Here is a 25438-nt window from a genome sequence, read left to right on the forward strand (position 1 = left end):
GATATTTGAAGTTTCGCTTTTTTGTTTAGCTATCGCCCTAATCACCAAAGTACGTGTCATTATAATGAAATACATAGTATTCTAATAACTATACACATAATAATTAGAATAAGACAGGTTTAAGTTCTAACATTGTTTAATTTTGTATAGAAATCGATGAAAATTCTCTAAATTATTGTTCTAGAACCAATTGCTTACTTCTGTGTTCCTGTTGTTCATTTGTTTCCCTCTTATAGTTGATGTGTTTCCCTCGGTTTTAGTTTGTAACCCGGATTTGTATTCTCTCAATCGATTTAGGACTTTTGAACAGCTTTATACTACTTTTGCCTTTATTTAAAACATAATCTTTAAAGAGAGATTTAAAACATTTAGAGAACAATTACTTTTATTATATGAAATAATACTGATTTCAGAATAAGTAAACATTTTCCTGGTTTATATGATGAGTTTATTTTCATAGATAGCACATTGAATTTCTGAAAAAAAGTTCAAAAATTTGTCATCAAATCATGAAATTCAAGATTTTTTTTAATCGTACATGTATGTTGTTAATACATAAATTTCCGTTTTAATGATACAAAACAATCGTATGTTCACCGATCGTTAAAATCTTTATAAAGTTACTTGTTTGTTAGCAACTGACCCATTGTTAAGCAATATCCTCAGTTTCCTCCAAGTATCATCTAAATCCTCTGGATCCTTCGGCCATTGTACAAGATATGCATAATTCCAAATGTACGAAAACTCATAGGGAATATCGGTAATTCTAATATCTTTTGTTATAACAATAATTTTCTCCAAATTTTTTGTTACTCTCTCATATTTTGCTCTGTCGAGTTCAAACAAAAAATCGTGTGACGATTTGAAATCGTGTGTGATGAGGAAAATAATGAACATACTGTTTTGGATACAATCGGCTTCAGTATCCAAAAGACTGTCACCAATTAAAAAATCTCGATCTTTTATGCACATGGTCAGTCCCCATTCGGCCTCAAGTTTTGGTACTAATACGTTTTTTATCCAAACGACTACCTCTCCTTCATAAGACATATACACGTCGTACTTGTATCTTTTGCGAACTTTTTTTTCAATAGTACGCTGAATTACGCCATAGATAGAGAAGGCAATCTTCCATCTCTTACTATACAACACTAGCAGTAAAGAGATTGTAACACATGTAGATAACAATGTTGAAGCAAAGGTTAACCACATAGTACTCTTACAGTCCGCAAACAAGTGTGATAAGGAGTTGTAGGCGGTAAGTGTATCAGTAACGGTTCCATTCGGTAATTGACATTTATAAGTTTGACTGTCCAGGTCAATTTTTGTATTTTTGATCCATTTTATAAAGTCTAAATTATCGCAGTTGCACATAAATGCATTGCCTTCGAGATACAAAGTCATTCCATGCCGTTCTTGCATCTGATCTGCCCAATTTCTAATGGTTGAACTCACACTTGTAAGGATATTATTTCTAAAATCAAGCACCTTAATTTTAGTATGATCAATCAACTGTACCGGAATAGCCTGAAGTAAATTTTCTCCTAAATACAAACTTGACAAATTTGGCATTGGTTTTAAAAGCTCGTTCGGAAAATACCAAATGTCATTTCGAGATATATCTAACGACTCAACAGATGATAATACTTCGAACAACCGGTTTCCTTGTTTTTCTATTCCTTCGTTAAGGTAAGCCTCATTCAATACAACGGTTTTCAAATTTTTGCCAGGAAAACGTTTTATTTCACTCCAGGCAGTTTCGTATAATCCAGTAGAAATAAATGTTTCTATTCGAATTTTAAGAAAAAGTAATACCATATTAGTCCTTTGATAAGATTTATCTAAGTATTTGAGGTTGTTGTTTTCAGGAAATATAAAGAATATCGGAGGGTATGTGCTTAGTATTGTGTAACTCATATCTAATTTTTCTAGTGATTTTGGTAATATCGCATAACTGCCATGAGACTTATCTATCTCTAAATTTGAAATCACAGGGTTGACGATTTTATAGCTGACAGAATTATATGAATAGTCTATCGATTTCAATAGAACAGCTTTTCTGCAAAAAGAATTAAAATCACTAACCGTTCTCTTATTAACAATAGCAAACCGGTTTCTTTTAAAAGACATATTTTGTAAACATTCCGGGTGATCAAAGGAGAATAAAGATCCGGATTCGATATCAACAATTCCATTATCCGATAAATCTAGATTTTTTACGCAAATTGTTTTTAGATATTTCATCATATCAGGTGTAATTGTCGTAACAAAAGGTAGCTCACTGCTATCAATACTGTCGTCACTAACATGACCAAAATTTATTGTGGTTAGATTTGAATAGCTGTACGGGTGTAATAAATGCAGTGCTCGTCTTAGATGCATAAACGTTGCGTGAAAGTCTATAACACGGAGATTTGGAAACGGAAGCAAAGAATCAACATCCGTCCTTACGGCTTTTAGTCGACAATTTGTAAGACTAAGATTCTGTACAAAATATGAAAATGTTTGGAATGTTGTATTAGACAGGCTTACTAAATAGCATGATTGGAAGTGTAATTCTCGAAGTTTAGTAATATGACTGAATCCCCTTCCAAATTTTGGCACAGGCATCATATCAATTCCTAAGAATGACAACTCACTCAGAACACCAAATACATGGTCGGGATAAAAAAAAACCTTATCAAAATCTATTGGTTGGGGCATATTACTTCTGATATCCAATCTTGTTAAGTTTTTAATTGGAAGAAATATTTCCGCTGAATATGCTTTTGATAAATCAAGCATGTTATGAGACATGTCAAGCGCATCAAGATTGTATAATCCTTTAAATGACTCACTAGATAAATCCTCAATTTGGTTTTTTCCTAAAATCAGTTCCTGTAAGTCCTTATAATTAACGAAAGAATAATTTTTAATAGCTGTTAATTGGTTCGAACTAAGATCTAGCACATTGATATCTCCCGGTAAATTCTGAGGTATAAAACTCAGTCCTTTGTTTTTACAATCGGCTAATTTTACATCCAGTGATTTTTTAACAACATATTTGATATCACAATCGGACAAACGTATGAATTGTTTACACTCAATCATGTTAGAAATGTTATACATAACTAAATAAATCATAATCCTCATCATATTGCGACCTGTATATATACGAACTGAATTTAAAAAGTGCTTTGAATACTAATAGTTTCAACAGTGTATAACACTTTATTTCGAATAAACACATTACAATGTACTTAAGTTTTCATGCTTCAATCATTCTGTATGCACGAATGAACTACAATATATCTAAATGTATTGGTAGCGTTGACTAAATGGATGATTTATCCTAACATACCACTTACGTGTTTTTGTTGTAATAAGATGCTTAAACAACAAAATCTAACTGCCCGTTAATCAACAAGGTCAAAACAGTAAAATCAAGTAAAACAATTTGAACCATGTGGTTTTTTTTTTACTTCAGACGCGATGTACGTCTGCAATTTTTACATTTTTATAAATATTCTCTTCGAAAACAACTAAACCATTTTAACTAAATGTTATAAAAGCCAACTGTATGATATGAGTTTGGCGTAATCTCTGTAAAAATAACTACGTTGTAAACGGATTAAGACAGCGTGTGGAACTCAGATAATTTATTCTGTCATATGGGCGTTACAGATGTGTATGATCATTTTCAGTGAATGGCACAAGCATATATATGAAATTGTTCAGAGTGTAGCACAAAAATATATCATGTATATGGTAGAGTTTACAAATGTACCTTATGTTACCAATTTATCAGTTAATGGTTAATGTACAGTACAATGTAATGTTGAGCGCTAATTACATACAAAGTAGGCAGTTTTGAATGTATAGTTTAATGTACATGGTAGTAATTGACATGTTATTTTATAACTGTATTTCGTAATGCTAATAGTGTATACAAATAGTAGGCGGAAGAAACAGAAGGAACTTTCCAACCTCATAATGTCGGGATTGTAGTTACGACAATTGGAATATATCCGTCGTCATCTGTGACACAGATATTTTATTACGGTATACCAACTCGTTATGGAATCGTTAAAACTTTCAAAGGCATGGGTTCAACTTCACCCCTAGGAATCTTGGTTTGATAGTTTCCTTGTAAGCAGCAACTTGTCTCAGGAAAATCATGATGAAAATTCACAGCTATGTGGTTTCGTATCAACATTGGGATATATGGAAACCTGGCTGAAAATGTCTTACAAAAAATGCAAAGGTATAATTAGAAAGCTGAAATCATCTCTATTGTTCTGTACTTAAAAGACCATCAATGACATTTTCTAGATGTAATGTTATGTAATTTTCAAGCAGTGTCTCTATAATTCAATACTGATCACTTACACCTACAATAAACCTAACCGTGTGTCAAGTTGTACTGTTTTTGCAGGCATTCAGACGTTGTAATTTTCTAAGAATTTTCAAGGTTGAGCAAAGTTTCATGCGGTTGTATTGTGATATGATAACTTTTTATTTCAAACGACTAAATTATTTGATATATATTTCTATTTGGACCACAATATGCTCCTTTCTGGAGATGTTTTCTATTTGTGTCTTGGAGTTGTTGTCCTATTGACACATAACATACATCGTTATTTATTAATGAGAGAGAGGGAAATTACAAAAAAAGAATGTCATTTCAAAGTAATCTTAGTATTTCACTTTCACTTCCTTATACCAAAATCCATTGCTGTCATCACCGTATATTGTCTATGCATTACGCACATGAAGCAACCGTAACGTTCAATTTTACCTGTAGGGGAAAACTTCAAAATGAATCGGAAAGTTTGGTAATTTAAATTATCTTGCAGTAAATGATTATAACAGATTCCTAAAAGAAATAATTTTAGTATAAAATACAGATATGGAGCTGTCTGAAAGTTATACATATATCCTAATTTCTATTTATCAACATATTTTTATTTTATTTGGGCATTAGTAAAGAAAATCATTGCTTCATTCATTTGATTTAATTTCCGTTATTTGTATATGTATAAGCGTTTTTGACCATAGATGAATTTCTCTAATGCAAGTACGCATATATTAGTAATATAGCATGTCGTATTACAATACATGCATCATCTATATTTATCAGCTAGCGCGTGTGATATAAATTAACCTGTCAATAGATATCGTTAACAGAAATTGTCGTTTGTACAATCGTAACTACACTTGGTAATTGTACTAGTTGAACAACACTTGGATAGCATTCAAAACATATTCTTGGCGAAGATACCAAAAGGGTATCCAAACTCATAGGTCGAAAACAGACTGATAATGTCATGGCCTTGGTGAAACTTTAATTCAAAGTACAGTTAGGGACAATATCATTTTTTAGTTTAAATGAATGAAGGTACACAAACAATGACAATACTTTAGCATAGCCCTTCATTAGACATCTTCACTATTAGTCATAATTAAAACCAAAACCGGTACCACAATTAAAGGAAACAGGGTTAAAATTCGCTTTTGTCAATGTAAATGTCACTGGTAATAAGTTTAAATGGACTTAACCCGATTCTATTAGATGAAATCAGAATATATTAGAATTATTATTACTCAATTCACATGAATCGTTTCATTCCCATTTTTTAGATATTACAGTATACTAGTAATTAGTGAATTGAAATACTAAATGCACGCACTAGTTTTCGAATTAACAGTAATTCAACTTCTTCCGAATACACTATTGCAAATAATAAACAATTTATTTATAACGTGTTGCTTTTATTTTTAAGATAGATAGTATTTATGAGAGGCACAGTTAGGAGTAAGCAGCAACACACTTTAATCCTAATGATGTCCATAAAGATGGTCTGAGGTAGACACAGGTATGATGCAATTGATTTTGTTAAAGCAGGTTCTGATATTGTTTATAAAGCACGATGCCATGCTGGTGCACTATTAAACATCACATTTATTGAACAAAAGAAATGCACCAGGTGCGAGTTTTGACAATAACTGTCTGTTTAGTGATGCTTGAGGCTAACATTTGTCATTAATGGGCAATAACTCCTGTACCAAGTCAGGAATATGACAGTTGTTATCCATTCGTTTGATGTGTTTGTTTTTTTGATTTTGCCATTTGATCGGGGACTTTCGTTTTTGAATTTTCCTCGGAGTTCAGTATTTTTGTAATTTTACTTTTTCCTATAAGAATTTGTTTAACAGTTTTGATGACGTATATGGACAATTGGTAGAGCTCATTATTCTGAACATTTTTGCCTCTTTCAGATTTTCTCTATTTATTATGGTTCAAAAAATAATAGACAAAGCTTGCATTGTTTACCCCTATGTTCTATTTTTAGCCATGGCGGCCATCTTGGATGGCAAGTCGGGTCATCGGGCACATTTTTTAAACTAGATACCCCAATGATGATTGTGGCAAAGTTTGGTTAACTTTTGTAAAGTAGTTTCAGAGAAGACGATTTTTGTAAAAGTTAACGACGGACGACGACAGACGACGAACGCCAAGTGATGAGAAAAGCTCATTTGGCCCTGTCGGCCAGGTGAGCTAAAAACCGAAATCTAAATACAGACGTAAAAGAGATGGTAAAACCAAATGAGACCAATAAATAGAGCCAAATCTGGATAAATAATTTATGACGGAATACATCCGTTAATTCAAAATTATTTTACAAAAATGTAGACATACAGAAAAATTTTCATCTCCTCCTTATTTGGTGGCAGTCCTGACTCTACTGAATTGGTTATACTGAGTAAAACCTTTCTACGAAATAAATGCAAAATCATATTTCCGATTCTTAAACTAAAGGCATATTCCTCATTTTGACATATTGATACCTCGACGCATGCATGAGTCTTGGAAACAAATAAGATTATAAAATCTTACCAATTATGAAGTTGACTGCGATAAATGCATACTGCAATTCCTAATTTAAACATTTGATCTGGACAGTCGATTGCATTTGCAAATCATTATGTAGAAGATTAGTTTCTAACTTGGTAAGGCAGAGTTGGCCTCAGATAAATTAGACTATTTTTAAGTTCTGTTTAAGTCGTATTTTCAAGTATTGCTCTTAACTTTTCTATATAGATTTAAGAAGATGTGGTATGAGTGCCAATGAAACAACTCTCGATCCAAGTCACAATTTATAAAAGTAAACCACTATAGGCCAAAGTACGGTCGTCAACACGGAGCCTTGGCTGACACAGAACTGCAAGCTATAAAGGGCCCCAAAAATGACTGGAGTAAAACCATTCAAACGGGAAAACCACGGTCTTATCTATATAAAAAAAAACGAGAAACTAGGAACACTACGAACCACATAAACAATTAACAAGTGCGATTCAGACGCACAAAATCTATGAAGTGTAATTTTCGTCATATCATGCATGATGATTGAAGTATGTTTACAATTCATTACTCCAGTACACTTTTAAATATTTGTTTAATAAATATCTAGTCATAAAGTGTTGATCTAATTTAATTGTCATTAAAAACTTTACAAACCCGGTTGTTAAATACTTGTACCGATTTAATGTCTGGACTAAACTGTCTGCAAGATAAATATCATATACTCAGTGTCTGGACTAAACTGTCTACAAGATAAATATCATATACTCAATGTCTGGAATAAACTGTCTACAGGATAAATATCATATAATCGATGTCTGGACTAAAATGTTTACAAGATAAATATCATATAATCAATGTCTGGACTAAACTGTCTACAAGATACATATCATATACTCAATGTCTGGACTAAACTGTCTACAAGATACATATCATATACTCAATTATTTATATGTTAGCAGTGATAATATTGTTTTTTCTACTTCGTGATATTTATGACATTGCTTTGTCATCACCATGTATTATCATTGCAGTATGGACATACAGTACCGGTGATATTTATCTATACCTGTACTGTCATTGTAGTAGGGACATGCTGAACTGGTGACATTTATATATACCTTTATTATCATTAATAAATAACTGTAGATTGCACTAGAATCCCTTTACTTTGATAATATATAAATGTATAGAATACAATATTATTTTGCATGTGTTTATCAGCTAACAAAAGTATTGTTGAAATGAATTATTTTTGTAAAAAAAAACAAAAAAAAACATTTTTGTGGTATGTGCATTGCCTTGATAATTTCTATAATGATATCTATTGTTTAGCAATTAACCCATCAGTAAGCAGCATCCTCAGTTTCCTCCAAGTATCATCCAAATCCTCTAGATTTGTCGGCCATTGTACAACAAATGCATAATTCCAAATGTACGAAAACTCTACAGGAATGTCAGTTATTGTTATATTTTTTGTAATGAAAATAATACGCTCAAGATTTTTTGTAATTCTCTCATATTTTGCCCTGTCAAGTTCAAACATGCAATCACGTGACGATAGGAATTCAGGCGTGATGAGAAATATAATGGCTCTACTGTTTTGAATGCTTTCTGCCTCGTTGTCCGCTTGACTCGGTCCAGGTAAAAAATCTCGATCTTTTATACACATCGTCAGTCCCCACTCGGTCTCAAGTTTTGGTATTAATACATTTTTAATCCAAATGACAATATCCCCTTCATATGAGATATACACGTCATATTGGTAAATCCTCCAGACTTTGCGCTCAACAACACGTCGAATTACTCCATAAATAGAAAAGATGATTTTCCATCTCCTGTTATAGGCTAAAAGTAACAGTGAGATCGTGATAAATGTCGATAATAATGTTGATGCAAAAGTTAACCACATAGTATTCTTACAGTCAGCAAACAAGTCATATAGAGAGTTGTATGCAATAAGTGTGTCAATAACTGTTCCGTTGGACAATTTACATTTATATGATCGGCTGTCGAGATTAACCTTTGTAGTCTGTATCCATCTTATCAAGTCTATATTGTCACAATTGCACTCAAGTGCATTATCAGTGAGCTGTAACGTCATTCCATGACGCTCTTGCATCTTATCTGCCCAGCCCCTGATGGTTGAACTTACACTTGTCAATCGATTCTTCCTTACGTCAAGCATCTTTACTTTAGTATGATCGCTCAGTTGAACCGGAATAGACTGAAGTGAATTTTTACTTAAAAAAAGATATGTCAAGTTTGGCATTGGATTTAATAGGTCGTCCGGAAAATACCAAATATCAATTTCAGATATATCCATTGACTGGATAGATCTTATACCTTTAAAGAACTGATTTCCGTATAGTCTTATTGCATCATCTTGTCGGCGTTTTTCCATACAATCGTTTTCAGAGTATTATAGGAAGAACGTTTTAATTGATTCCATGCAAATGAATAGTCTCCACCATTAGAAATGAATGTTTCAACTCGAATTTGAAGAATAAGTATGGCAATATTTGAATTTGAATAAGATACATCAACATATATAAGGCTGTTATTTTTAGGAACTATTAGATATATTATTGGGAACGTATTTGCTATTGTGTAACTAAGATAAATTTTTTCAAGTGACTTTGGTAATATCACACAACTGTGAAGTGAACAATTTAAATCTGAATTTGAAGTAACTGAATTTTTCATCACATAGTTGACAGCATTATATGAATAGTCGATCGATTTCAATTTAACAGTTTTACTAAAAAATATTTGTATCTCATTTAGATTTTTATCGCTAAAAAGCATAAACCGGTTCCTTTTAAATGAAATATGTCGTAAACATTTCGGGTGATTGAAGGAGAACAAAGATCCAGGCTCATAATCTACTATTCCATTTTCGGATAAATCAAGATTTTCTACACAAATAGTTTTTAGGTTCTTCATTATGTCCACTGTAATTGTCAGAACATACGGGATATCGGCCCTGTCAATACTAACGTCACTCACATGACCGAAGTTTATTGTCGTAATATTTTTATTACAGTATGGATGTAATAGTTGCAATGCGTGCTTCAAATGCATGAATGTTCCAAAAAAATCTATTACACGGAGTTTTGGAAATGGCAATAATGCGTTATCTTCTGTAACAACAAAGTGTAACCGACAATTTCTAAGAGTCAGCTGTTCTACAGAGGATGAAAATCTCTGAAAGGTTCTATTTGACAAACGTACTAAATAACATGAGTCGAAGTGTAATTGTTTTATAATCGTCATTTTACCGAATCCGCTTCCAAAGTGTGGCAAAGGCATCATATCGATTCTTAAAAAAGACAACTCTGTCAGAATACTGAATGCATGGTCGGAATAAATATAATCCGTAACAAAATCTATCGGCTGAGGCATATTACTCCTGATATCCAATTTTGTTAAGTTTGTAATTGGATGAAATAGTTCTGCTGAATATACTTTAGATAAATTAAGTAGGTTTTCAGACATGTCGAGTATTGCAAGTTTTTGTAATCCTTCAAATGATTTGTTAGATAAATAACAAAGTTGATTGTGACTCAGGTAAAGTTCTTGTAGGTATTTATAATTAACAAAAGAACTGTTCCAAATCATTCGTAACAGATTAAAACTCATATCTAGAACATTTATATCTCCCGGTAAATCCTGAGGTATAAAAGTCAGTCCTTTGTTTTTACAATCTGCTATTTTTACTTCCTCATTTTCCTTAAATACATATTTGATATTGCAGTCTGATGCATATACGAATTCATTACAGATGATGATAATAGATAATACTGAATAAAGTATAATCCTCTCCATTTTGTGACCTGAATATCTGAAATACCCTTCTTGAAGTACTAGATGTTAAGAAGCAATCCGATCTTTATATCGTATTCATCATAGGTTTTAAGTTACATATTTAAACACAGTCAAGTAATTACAATACTTTTGCACGCATCAATAAAACACCTGTATATAATTTAAAATAGAAAGTGCCCTAACAGTAAGGAAAATGTATTATGAGGAAGAAAAACTTAAATACATCAATTTAATGGTCACATCAACAAATTAGTTGTCGGATTCCATCTGTTTAAACTCACTAGATACACGTTTGTGTGGTTTACTAGATCTTTAGTCACCATAAACATCGTCTGACGTGTAAGTGTAGAGGTTATGTACTGGTGGTGACATTTTTGACTGATTGTCGATTTGCATGCCGGGTGATGCGTAGAAGAGACGCCATCCATATCGTTGTATGATATGGAGTTCAAGTAGAAACAACATTATACATTTCCAGGATGTCAAATAAACTTTAAGACTTTTTGAACAGAAAAAGGTTAGAACAAGCATAAATCAATGAATTCCGTTAATGTGGAGCACATGAAAAAACAGTTATATCTTGTCACCATCTTATGGTGTTGATATATCTCAACTTGTAAGATTCGCTCGTGTATGTAACAACGTATTAGATTTTAGCGAGAGAAACTTTTGTATTACTGAAAAATTATTACACCAGGGTTTTCGATATCACAAACTAGTCAAAACATTAACTAAATTTTATCATCGGTACAAGGACATCATTCTTAAATATAATTCAACATGCAGACATCTTATACGTTCGGGTATTTCACATCCAATTTTTTATGGTAATATTCTTTACAAAGCACAAAAAAGTCGGCATTCACCTCAAAAGCTAACAAAATCTTTAAACAGACTTATTAAGAAGGGATATAGTTACGATACTGTTGTCAGGTCTTTAAAGATTGCACATTTTGGCATTAATATTGATTACTTATAGGGTCTTTGCATCGGAAATAAACACATTTATTCTAAAACCAGTTGTAGGCATGATACGGGTTATTTTGTTCTCATATATTTTATGATGGTATAATACTAAACCCCTAACGAGAGGGATTGTACTTCGTATTCATATGATGACGACATAATATTTCAATGAGTTTAATTGAGGTCTGGATCTGGCATGTCAGTAACTGCTAGTAGTCCTTTGTTAATTTATGTATCATTGTCATTTTGTTTAGTTTCTTTTGTTGCATATTCTGACATCGGACTCGGACGTCTTTTGAACTGAGTTTTACTGTGCGTATTGTTGTGTGTTTGTTTTTTCTACATTGGCTAGAAGCGCGGGAACAGAATGTACGTCTTGTTCATTAACTGAAAAATCTCTTTACATTAATAACAAGTTATATATATTACAGTCTTTATGTTTTCCCGTTTGAATGGTTTCACACTAGTAATTTTTGGGGCTCTTTATAGCTTGCTGTTCGGTGTGAGCCAAGGCTCCATGTTGAAGACCGTACCTTGACCTATAATGGTTTTACAAATTGTGAATTGGATGGAGAGTTGTCTTAATGGCACTCATACCACATCTTCTTATAACTTTTTATGGAATTTTTCAATCTATCTACCGAATTCCTGGAACAAAACATAATTTCAACATGATTTATCATCACTGTTTTACAGAAAACCGGAATCTTCGAGATAGCAGATTGAAATGTGAAATATCCAATTTTTGTATGTTTTTCCTCAAATATTCTTCGTAACATTTGATCTACTCGTGGTTACATTTCGACTTCTTGTTCATACTGTAAACATAAATATTGAGAATCATAACACAAATACCATAAAACAGAAGTATACATTCACGATTTCAATACATCTTAGCTTTTAAAAAGAAGGACTCACAACGTTCACTATAACAACTAGCAGAACCAAGGTATTGTGTGCATATATTGTTGTATAGAATCTAGAACTAAAGAAAAATTATAGTTATTACGGGGGAAAACAACGGACGTATCATTAGTATAAGTTTCTTATCTTTAATGCAAGAAATGATATACAATACTGTATGACCAGAGGTGTATGTGCAGTTTTACCTGATGAACGACTTATGTCGCTTAGTCTTGGAAATCTTAAACAAACCTTATCTCAACAACATTTACATCCACACGCTAAGAAACTAGACAGGAACGCTAGACCTATTGGACAAAAACAAAAAAAAACTAAACATTATATCTGTATCCCCAAAAACAATAGATGTCCGAACATGGGGTTTGGTTTTATTCGATCAAATCTCCCGGTACTCAACCAAATCGAGAATAGTAGCCATGGTGTTGTCTGTTTATTATCGATATATGTGTTTTAATGTCCCGAAGGTATTTAAGCCCCTCTTTCACGAATGACTAGATTAAGCCCAAGGTATAATGTGTTTTTTTTTTATCAGACCAAAATACCACCGATTTCACATAAATATAGTTGTGGTATAAGTAATAACACAAAACAATTTTATTTTTCACCTCAAATTCAAATTAGAAGTAATGAATGCTGCTTTACTTGAGTTGTCACGTCAGTTTTTGTCTAATTTTCCATCATTTCTTTTAACAAAATTTACATTGGGTGTATCCCTTTTTCAATTTTTTGGTGTGTTTAGGAATTCGATTTTTTTATGAATTGACACTAGCAATATCTTAGGAAACATATACATGTACTAGTATAAATTCACCTTTCGTTGTTTTGTATATAATTACTTTTGTGTATTTTTTTTATATTAAAGGAGTAATTGGATATCATCGAGTACTGTACATATTTGATTTTATTTTATGAATAAACGGTCTCAACATACATTTTAAACATGATTGAAGACAAGTAACTTTTAAAAGATATCTAATGACAAGAATGGATTGAAAATCCCTCATAGCTTTGCTGTAACCGACAACAGCAGAAACGAGTACCAAACAGGTTAAATTTGATAAAATATGAGTAAATATGAGGTATATACGTAGAAGATGAAAATTATTGGTCACCGTACGGCCTTCCAAAAGAGTTATAAACCAATACCACATAGTACGATATATATGCTTGCACTTATAAGGATCGATTACAATGTCTTACAATTGGTCTTCATTTAACTATAGGTACGAGTTTATTTCTATAATTTGGTAGAATGTTTGTATTCTTGTCTTTCATTTTCGCTAATGGGCTTTGTCTTTATGCCTTTTTGGGTTTCTTTGTTACATATTTGTTTGTTTTTATAGTGATTAAGATTATAACACAATGTCGACTGCTGTAACCCTATTTTGACATTTTTACCCATTACGTCTGCTTGTTTTGTTCACACATCGTTGTCAATATAATGGAATTCTATACGACGTTCATATCCATGAAAGATTTAGCTAGCTTTACAACTAGGTTTAATCCACCATTTTCTACGAAAGAAAAAACATTTACCAAGTCAGGAATATGACAATTGTCATCAATTTGTTTGAAGTGTTTGAGCTTTTGATTTTGCCTTTTGGTTATGGAATTTTCGGTTTGAATTTTCCTCGGAGTTTCGAATTTTTGTGATTTTACTTTTTATGAACCACATCAACAAACGACAACTACTGGACATCAGGTTAATATCTGTATATATTCTATGATTATTTACCCTCTATTTTTCAAAATTTGCCCAAAATAGAATTGCAGCACACAGCCACATCATTAAGGTATAACAATGCAGCACTCCTTCTGTATGCTAAACAGATGTTGGATTGACTGAATTTTTTATTTGTAAAGTAGGTACAAATGCATGTTGCCGTTTCAGACTTCAGTCGATGGCTTTAAGTCAAATATTGTTTTATAGTGTAAATGTTCTTTAGACTTGTAATAACATATCAAAGATTACAATCATACAATATGGTACAATAGAAGTGTTTTTCTTTCACATATAAAAAGCAACAAGTCAATATTTGGCAACATCAATGAAAACACAATATGTTCGTTTTATCTGTATGAGATTCATAAGTTGCGATGGTGTAAACAATAGTTTATTATGAATTATACAAGTACATTTTGTTTGTATTTTGAAACAAGCAACAAGTGTTTATATTAATCTGATTCCTTGTTAAAATAAATACATTGTACATAAATAAATCAAAAATACATGCTCTGTTACATAATAAAAATATTGATAATGTCAGTTGAGTTACATTATAATGAACTGAAAAGAAAAAAGAAAAATGCAACTGATAAGACGAAATGCTTACAGGTTTATTGTGTGAATTATAAGTTTGTAAACTTTGAGATTTAGTAATGAACCTATGTACCATGAGAAATAAATTAATGTTTTCTTCATTTGAAATCATATTTGAGCCATTTAATAGTAATTCGGTGTCCATTGGTACCGTTAATTTTAGGCTTTCAAATAATATAATCATTTCTTGTCTTATGTCCTAATATGATGAGCAAAGTAATAAAAAATGTGAACTAGTTTCTAAGTCACCACAGCGAAATTAAGGAGAAGAAACTAAGTTTATTGGAAAAAAATGACAGTTTCAAAGAACTACTACTCATTCTTAGTCGCGCGTGAAGAATTTGGTCTTTTTGACATCCAGCATAAAAGTATAAAGGGACTCGATCATTCTTATTGCAAATATATTTCTAAAATACAGAGAGAGATTCACAATTTGTAACACTTGATGGTGAATAATTCCATTATTTCAATGGCGTTACTCTTCCAACAAAAAAGGAAGCATACTATCATTTGTTCGAGCACGACTGTTTTAAATATCAATTGTGTTTTAAAAACGTAGAATTGATGTGTTTGTGTGCATGTCATTCTAACTAGTAGTAATTGAATTGACCGAAAGTATCATTCAAAGCGATATATATTTTCGTCCCGAGTACTAGTAATCCACATCACTAACAGTATTAAAAAATAAAGGCAACAGTAGTATACCGCTGTTCGAAATTCATAAATCGATTGAGAAAAAAACAAATCCGGGTAACACACTAAAACTGAGGGAAACACATCAAATATAAAAGGAGAACTACGACACAACAGAAACACAAAACTAAAATGTAACACACATAGAAACGAACTATAATATAACAATGGCCATTTTCCTGACTTGGTATGGGACATTTTAAGAAAAAAATTGTGGGTTGAACCTGGTTTTGTGGCTAGCTAAACCTCCCGCTTTTATGGCAATGTTAAATATAACATTAAAATGACAACATTACATGACAGGACTACAATACAAATAAATGGGAGAACATATAGGACAGAGAAACACACGAATAATAGCTATCAAAAGGTACCAGGTTTATAATTTAGTACGCCAGACGCGCGTTTCGTCTACACAAGACTAAACAGTGACGCTCAGATAAAAAAAGTTCGAAAGCCAAAACAACTACAAAGTTGAAGAGCATTGAGGACCAAAACTTCCAAAAAGTTGTGCCCAATACGGCTAAGGTTTTCTGCCTGGGATAATAACATCCTTATTATTTAGAATAATTCATACTTTTGCAAACAGTAAATTTATAAAAATGACTATATAATAGATATACATGATAACACTGAAGTGGTGACTAACTAACTACAGAATAAAAACAAATACATAAAACAACCTAAACCAGCACACAAAATGTCACAGCCGAGTTAGCCGAAGCGATCGACGCACAAAGTGACGTCACATTTGAATTTCAAAAAATTTTCAAAAAAATAGGATAGAATTAGGAAAGATTTCAAGATTAGGTTTGTAATACTGATATAACATTTATTAATAACAATGAAAATTACAATACTAATTAATATAAAATTGTGGTAGTAATTAGATAATTAATTGTATTATCTAGCTATGTCGGTGTTTCTAATGAATCAAACTGAAAACCAAATATATCGTATAAATTTAGTTGACCCAAACTAAAATCTAATAAATGAACTGGGTGATTAATTATCTTTACCATAACACACGAATACAACAGAAAAAAAAAAAGATTTACAACTACAAACGATAAGACATTAGACAAATCCGATGAGAATAACAAATATAACATCAAAACTAAATACATGAATTTTGGATAGAAAAGTACCGTGACACGTCTTATAGCAATGCGAATTCACACTCAGCAAAACAGTAACAATCGGGAATAAGTCACGTTCGGTAATTAAAAGACCAGACGACGTAATGACATCCACAATCTAACACGTGGTAAAAATGTCCTTAGTTAGTTTGGACAAAGACACATCGTATGGATCAACCAATTCGTGATGGTGTCCGTAAAATTTACGTAGTGTCATTTTTAATCTGTCCTCCTCATAACTTTGTTGGAGCAGTTTCTGCGTTAGGAGCACACTCCTGTATATGAAGTCCGTGTAGTGTGAACATGCACGAGCATAACGTATCAACTGAGATATGTAAACACCATACGAAGGGGCAGAGGGTATGTTACTGCTGAGAAATGGGAAATTGATAATTGGGAAGTTGAAATCGTCCCATTTATCATAGATTTCCGTGTGAAGTCGTCCATCTGTGCCAATATTGAGGAAAAGATCAAGGTATGAAGCAGTCTTTCTAATATCAGTAGTATCCTTAATTTCAAGTTCACTAAAGTCTTCCATTTTGAATGTAAGATGACACTTTTTTTTAAATCTAAAATGTATCATATACAATTCCTGCTAGAAATATGGTTGGGATGTTGAAATACCGAGCCATGCTAAATACATAGACATACAATGTAGTTGTTAAATTATCAAAAAAGGAAATAATAAAATTAAAATACAATGAATGATTAATAGTAGAAGAAGAAACAACTACTAGTAAATAAAATGAAGAAAAAAAATGAATAGAAAAACAAACGTGAAATGAAACTGATAATTCATCATTGTTCATACGTAGTTTCCTATATAAAAAGGAGGTGTAGTATGATTGCTATACCTTTACTTCTAATCAGTAAATCATTTTTGAACAAAATGCATACGGTTTCAACGATGTAAATTTCGCAATATAACAATTCATCTTGAATTCCCCAAAATCGGTAAATCCAATGTTTACGGTTATTCCATGTACATAACCAAATAAACATATACAGGGTGACACAGCAATGAAAGGAATATAAGGAAGTTGAAAGTGAAATATTCCCTTTTCATTAACCGATATGTGTATCATGTGTCGCTCGTATAAATAAAAAGAATTAAAGATCTGATATCTTACCTTTGTGTTTGAGCTTTTGATTTTTCCATATTATAAAGGACTTTCTGTTTCGAATTTCCCTTGGAGTTTTTGATCTTTTTTGTTATTTTAATTGTAACACAAAACAATTTACTCTTGCCTTTGTCCGCAAATTGGCAAAGAATCACAAATGTATTTTTATTCCTCCTACAAAAATAGCTCTTGTATACGCAAATAAAGGCAACAGTAGTATATCACTATAAGAGGAAACAACAAAACAACAGAAACACTGAACTGCAAAACAAAAAAACGACAACATACATAAAAACAGATTGCAACACGTTTCCTAGTGTACATATGTAAACTCATCGAAACCCCACTCACCTCTCCAAGAAAACTATAATCCTGAACCAGCTCAATCAGTTGTTTTAAAAAAATTAAATGCGTCCGATGTTTTTTTCTGGATTTATGTTCATTAAGAACGCTCAAAGCCGAATATCTAAAACCCAAGGATGTATCAAAGCAGTTTCAATTGTATGATGTAGTGTCCGACGTTTTAATAAATCATATTGAATAAATGATCTTACCAGGCCAGTAAATACCTATACACAGTAAAGTAATGTAATTATGTGATATAAAAATGTTACTAATTATCACAATTGATATCACGTGGAAGTAATATATGCGATTCGTGTTATGTCATGAATGACGACATTTCTTTTTCTAATCATGTACTGGTCTGTCTCATTTCGTTAGCTTCACCATTCATTTTGGAGAATCTTTTACATCTGTGTGAAAAGGTAACAACATGTTAATGTTCGGAACATATTAACAATATAGGGTGATGACAAATGTAGGTATCGAATATCAGGAAGTTGAATTATTAATATTTGCATAGGTAAACTTTCAATATCAGTTTTTTGTAATTGTACCTTTCACAGTTCAATGCAAATCTTCAATTAATACAAAAATTAAACACCTTTTGTACAGTTATTTAAGACCTTGATAAACAGATAAATATTAATCGGAAACAGAAGTAAACAACTGTCATGACGTTGTAAGTTCTACTCCACTTGTGAATTTTTGCATGTTTCCTTACTATCTTCAGCCTCTCGTATCTAAATCTTTGTCACTATTTTTTGGGGTTGAACGTTTTAGCTTCTCGTTGAATTATTATCCACAAGGTTTCTATTTGATCAATTATAATGTTCACAATATTAAGCAGAAACTTTAAGATTCATCATAACCGTCATCAAAAATATAAGTATTTACGGAGGCCATCACGAGTTTGTTGACAGTTGTGAAATATGTGGTTACTCTGAACACCTTCAATCTCCCCCTCTCCCGGTTTTGGTGGGGTTCGTGTTGCTCATTCTTTAGCTTTGTACATTACTTTTTGTTTACTCTTTTTGTCATTTGTTCTTTTATTTTCGTTTTTATCAATGTCATTGTCTGTTCGTTTTTAAATTATCTGATTCAATATCCATTGAGTGTCCATTTCCTATCCTTCATAGCACGTCCAGTCGTCGGTTGCTATCGTTTGATAATCTGGCATTGAAGATAGATATAAGAAGATGTAGTATGAGTGCCAATGAGACAACTCTCCATCCATGTCAAAAGTTATAAAAGTAAACCATTATAGGTCAAAGTAAGGTCTTTAACACGGAGCCTTGGCTCACACCGAACAGTAAGCTATAAAGGGCCCCAAAAATTACTAGTGTAAAACCATTCAAACGGGAAAACCAACGGTCTCATCTATATAAAATAAGAGAAACGAGAATCACTTATGAACCACATCAACAAACGAAAACTACTGAACGCAAATATTATATTGATGTCAATATTTATAGAACAATGGCATTTTTATTTTTTGATACTGACTTTATCAGCAAAATTAAATCAAGCAAGTCTGCTACAAATGTAACTATTTTGAGGTTATGCAGTCAGTATAAAATATAAAATGTTATTATTCTTTTTATCGGCAATGCGTCTTAACAAAATCGGTGCTTTTTTGTTGAAAATATGAAATAAAAGGAAATAGTAAGTAAAACTACATTGAAGCGTACAAAATGTTGTGATAGTTGTTCGGTTGAATGAATTAAGTCGCATGCATTTCATTGATAAATTGACGCGGATTGACATGAACACGCGACGTTGCTGCTGTGATACGTGACGTCATTGCCTTATATATTCTGAACAGATATACTTTTTTTGCCATGGCATGGTCAGTTTTGTTTCAACTAACAGGTTTGAATATTATTTTGTATCATTAACGTCTGAGAATATAGGTGCATGTTCACAATGTAAAAACTAAATATGAGGAAGTTCTGAAACTTGAACTGAACAATTTAGCGAATGAATTAATTAACTTTCGTGATTATTGATTTAACTAAATCCATTTATTGAACTGTATTTGTTGGATATAAAGTGTAGAGTACTAACGACTATATAAATATTTATAAACAGGAATAGTTTAAATAACTGTCAGGTAAAAAAAAAATGATGATTATTAAAATTTATTCAGTAATGTGTGCAGTAATTCAGTGTGTTGAACTATCCAGGTTATTAGAATGTGATATACAAAACAAAACAATTGTAAGACAAACAGTCTCAATAGCTAATTGTAGTAATAGACTCTCAGAAATTGTTTGTTACACTGTGTGACTACAGAGGTTGATGCTTTGCTTCCGTTTCCAAATCTCCGTGTTATAGATGTTTTTGGAACGTTTATGCATCTGAGGCTAGCACTGCAGCTTCTGCATCCATACCATTATGCAAACATGACCACAATAAATTTTGGTCGTGTAAGTTACCCAATAAGAGATAGCAGTGCCCTCCTTTTTTCTTTAACAATTACATCCGACATAATCCAGCATCTGAAAACAATTTGCGTAGAAAATCTAGATTTATCAGAGAATGGGATAGTTGATTAAGAACCTGGATCTTTGTTCTCATTTGATTATCCGGAATGTTTACGACATATTTCATTCAAGGGAAACCGGTTTGTGCTTTATAACTTTGAAAAGCGTGATGAGATTAATTTGTTTTTTAAAAAAGCTATACAATTGAAATGTTTAGATTATTCATTTAACGCTGTTAATTATAATATGAAAAAATCAGTAACTTCAAATATGAGTTTATTAAGTTCTGATGCAAGTTACGTATTTTTACCAACATCACTGGAAACATTAGACATTAGTTATACAGTACTAAACACAGTACCTGCAGTATGGTTGATAGTTCCTGACAACAACAATCTTACCTTCCTTGATATATCTTATTCAGACACAACTTTGTTCATGTCTATTCCTAATATTCAACTTACGACTTTTATTTCTGCCGGAACGAGGTACGATTTTGCTTGGCATGATTTAAAAAAAATTCAAAATAGTAGTTTGAAAAATATTGTTCTGAAAAACGCGCACATAAAATATGGGATAAGAAAGTACGGTAATCGGTTTTTCAAAGATCTTGCATCTGTGATGTCATTAGATATATCTCAAAATGACATTTGGTATTTTACAGATGAGCTATTAAAGCCAATGACGAATTTGACATATCTGTACTGAAGCCAAAACCTACTTTCGTCTGTTCCGATACAGTTAACTGGTCACTCTTATATTAACAAACTTGATGTTAGAAACAATCTACTTACACGTGTAAAATCTACTATTACAAACTGGGCAGATAAGATGCAAGAACTTCATGGAATGAAATTAAATCTCGGTGGTACTGTTGACTTCATAAGGTGGATTCAAACAACCAAAGTAAAACTTGACAACCGATCATGTATATGTAAGTTATCCAATGGAACAGTTATTGGTACACTTATTGCCTACAACTCTTTATATGACTTGTTTGCGGACTGTAAGAGTACAATGTGGTTAACTTTAGCTTCCTCACTGTTATCTACATTTGTCACGATATCACTGCTGCTTGTGGTGTATAGTAAGAGATGGAAGATTTTATTCTCTATCTATGGAATAATTCGCCGCACAGTGGAACGTGAAGTCCGGAAAAGTTATCACTATGACGTTTATATGTCATATGAAGGGGAGGTTGTTATTTGGATTAAAGATGTTTTAGTACCAAAACTTGAGACCGAGTGGGGACTGACGCTATGCATAAAGGATCGAGATTTTTTAAGTGGCACGAGTCTAGCGGACAGTACAGCAGAAAGCATCCAAAACAGCAGATCCATTATATTTCTCATCACGCCTGAATTTAAATCGTCACGTGATTGTTTGTTTGAACTCGACAGAGCAAAATACGAGAAAATTACAAAACATCTTAAGCGAATTATAGTCATTACAAAAGATATTACAATAACTGATATTCCAGTAGAATTTTCCTGCATTTGTAATTATGCTTATCTTATGCGTTGGCCTAAGGATCCTGGAAATGTGGATGATACATGGCGGAATTTATCGATTCTGCTCACAGATGGCTTTGTTTCTAACGAATAAACAGCTTTATAGAAGATATAAATGCAATGTTCATGAAATAGATTTAAATGACAATGCAATTGTTATATGATACTACCTTACTATTCAAACCTTTGGTTTATTGTTTTGTTTCGTGTTGCTCAGTCTTAAGGTTTCTATGCAGTGTTTTGTGTACCCTTGTTTGTCTTCTTGTCTTTTATTTTCATTGTCGTTTTCAGTTGATGTTTTACTCATGAATTTAAAAATCCCTTTGTTATCTTTCCCCCTTTTTTTGCTGTGTAATAAAAAAAAATCGATTTGAAATGATAATATCTAGGGTTTAGTTTAAACATATTTATTGTTAAAAAATGACAAATGGATTAGACACAAATTTTTCAACTTAGTAACGTCTTCTCCAAATATCTAGGGTGTATGCTTTGTTAATTCATGCAAATTTTAGAGTAATACAATAAGGCAATTTTAATTGTTTTGAATATTTGAATTTATTCAATTTCTTAGATTACTCATTCGATACACTTCATAAGGGGTTAAAGTTACTCCACGAATTTGATATTGTAGTCCGACGACCAAAATTCTCTAAAGTCAAAGCTCCGTGTTGAAGACCGTACTATGACCTATAATGGTTAAGTTTTACACAGTGTGACTTGGATGAGAGAGTTGTCTCATTGGCACTCATACCACATCTTCTTATATCTATTAACATAGTTGTGCAGTAACTAGAAATTCAACTTGTCTCCTTAATTATGGCATACCAAATAGAAAATTCGTACACTGTTTTATATATGTCGTGCCACGCATGTGTCACGCATGTACCTAAAAACGCATGTGGCACAAAAAAAGTGGAACAACCAATACTTAAGAAGTTTTGATATATAAAAGTTTGATAGAACATACAAATCAACTTTTACCAGCCTTTTTATAATATTCATCACATATCAGTATTACTACTCAATTTTCACCTCAATGAGTCATGTAACGCACCCTTTTCCTATTTTCCCCTGTCATATGAAATTCTGTGTTTTCACAATGAATTTAATATGCATTTTCTTAAGTTTTATAAATAAGAATATAGATTTGTATCAATAGTTGTGTCTATGTGCTTGAAAAAGTAGAGATGCTAAGGTTTAATAGCTTTTTGTTTCTTGTTAAGTTTTTCGAAAAGACTAATTGTAAACCACATTGGAACACATTAGAAAAATTCCGGAAAATTATTGGCAGTGCTAATTCCATTAAATAAGAACGACTAAAGTATAGCTTAGGTCGTGTTTTTAAGCCTTTACATGTACAAGAAGAAAAAAATTTGATACATTTGAAATAGGGTAAAAAACATGCGTGTAATGATGAATCAACTTTCGTTAAAACACCCTCCATGGCATTACCATGACTAGTAAAATTGTCTATTCTGGAGACAAAAGTCATACAACAAGCTAATCAATTAAGGCATATCGAGCCATTTTAAAGTCTACATGATGATCTGTTTGCGAAAGAAAGAAAAAACAATTTTCGTTGTCGTATAGTTTGCCAGTTACATTTGTTTACAGATCTTTCATGTTGCGAAAAAATTGTGAAAAGCTGTTTACAATCGTTCGAAATTTCAAATTATTTCCATCTTTACAATGTATTCCAACCTCTCTGATAAATATTTTGCCTTGTTAGTAGATGACAATTATTTTCATATGGACAATGATTACAATGCACTATCATGTGATACTGAACGGAAATGTATACTTTAGCTAAGTGGGTGATATTCCTTTATGAAAAACCAGTACACCCCTGATCAGATAGATGGAATTGGTATTGTCCAAAATCTTTATGTAAAAAGGTACAACAGTTATTGAGATTTGGCCAATGACTGCTTTAAAACCATAATCTAAAAAAGTATGTGGTATGATTGCTATTAAGATAAATCTCAACAAGAGACCAAAAATTACACATACATTTACAACTATCGGTCACCACACGGCCTTCAACAATAAGCAAAGCCCAGACCGCATAATCAGCAATAAAAAGTCTCGAAATTGACAAACGTAAAACAATTCAAACCAGGAAAACAACGGTCTAACTGATGTACAAAAGAATAAACGAACAACAAAAATGTAAAACAGCAACAAATGACAACCACTGAATAACAGGCTCCAGACTTGAAACAGGCACATACAGAATATGGCGAGGTTAAATATGTCGGCGGGCGCCCAACCCTCCCCTAACATGGGACAGAGGTGTATATAAAAAGAAGATGTGGTATGATTGCCAATGGGACAACTCTTACAAGAGACCAAATGACACAGAAATTAAGAACTTTAGGTTACCGTACGACCTTCAACAATGAGCAAATCCCATACCGCATAGTCAGCTATAAAAGGCGTCAAAGGGAAAATAAGGTTTATTTCGAAATTGTTCTTCAAGTCATTGAATGCATTGAATTAGAGATTGTAAGAAATTTCTTTGTGCACCTGAAAATAAACATGGGTTGATAAGATTTGTAGGTAACTATGCACTATCGCATTACAATGATTTTGATTTGCAAGAACATGACAAAATATTTCTAGCGGGATCTTTTCAAAATAGATAGACTGTTAAGCAATTTTGTGAAGGATCTGTAAGTGACTGAAGAGGCAGATATAAGAATTATTCCGCCGCCTCTGTTTGCCAGGGTTGCATCATATCAAAATCAAGACAGTTATATTTTTATTTCTAATAAGGTCTTTTCCTTAGATGTCAAACATGATGAATTGTGATTTCAGACTGGAGGCGTTTCTTCAACCAAAGCCTCAAGACAGTTTTTACCTATTCATGACATATGCAACTTTTTAAAAGTTATTGGATCCCTGATAAATGGCCCACCAACAGCAGCTCGCGCTCTTACAGGATGCGACACGTCTTCCCTAATCGAAATTGGCAAAAGAAGACAATTACAAGGGGTTGGAAAAAAACCATGCATGTATCAAAATTTGTTATTCTAGCTGGTTCTGATATTGACACATCTGTTGCAGTGAAAATCAATTCACCGCGGATCAATATTACCCCAGAAGCAATGGTCAATCAGTACATGGTGATCTTAATAAACTCATGAGTATTGTCAGCGCCATACAATGACATTCACTTTTTTTTTCTAGTACAAACAATGTATTCCGTTACCTTTTCAGATTTATGTGCATGTTGATGTCTAGTGTTAGTGTATTATAATTATACCT

At 32.4% G+C, this 25438-nt stretch overlaps 3 protein-coding genes across 4 annotated transcripts in view; all 3 read right to left on the minus strand.

Moving 5' to 3' along the window:
* Window positions 1–435: 435 nt before the first annotated feature.
* Window positions 436–3181, minus strand: LOC127704781 (toll-like receptor 4). The gene has a single exon (XM_052208992.1). It carries the CDS (start codon window positions 3133–3135, stop codon window positions 613–615), a length of 2523 nt encoding a protein of 840 aa, XP_052064952.1. The 5' UTR covers window positions 3136–3181; the 3' UTR covers window positions 436–612.
* Window positions 3182–7454: 4273 nt separating this feature from the next.
* LOC127704507 (toll-like receptor 4) lies at window positions 7455–9211 on the minus strand. The gene has a single exon (XM_052208602.1). The coding sequence runs from the start codon at window positions 9165–9167 to the stop codon at window positions 8166–8168; it is 1002 nt and encodes a 333-aa protein (XP_052064562.1). The 5' UTR covers window positions 9168–9211; the 3' UTR covers window positions 7455–8165.
* The window catches only part of LOC127704502 (leucine-rich repeat and immunoglobulin-like domain-containing nogo receptor-interacting protein 1-B), a 107871-nt gene continuing 91643 nt past the window's right edge, over window positions 9211–25438 (minus strand). The window contains exon 2 of one of the 2 annotated variants that reach the window (XM_052208594.1): window positions 9211–9827. In XM_052208594.1, coding sequence (XP_052064554.1) covers window positions 9215–9827 — 613 coding nt within the window. In that variant the 3' untranslated portion in view covers window positions 9211–9214. Of the gene's footprint in view, window positions 10744–25438 lie in introns of those variants that run through there. The other variant, XM_052208593.1, reaches the window with a different exon arrangement.

This window comes from Mytilus californianus, unplaced genomic scaffold, assembly GCF_021869535.1.
Source record: "Mytilus californianus isolate M0D057914Y unplaced genomic scaffold, xbMytCali1.0.p SCAF_6, whole genome shotgun sequence".
NCBI classification, from domain to species: domain Eukaryota; kingdom Metazoa; phylum Mollusca; class Bivalvia; order Mytilida; family Mytilidae; genus Mytilus; species Mytilus californianus.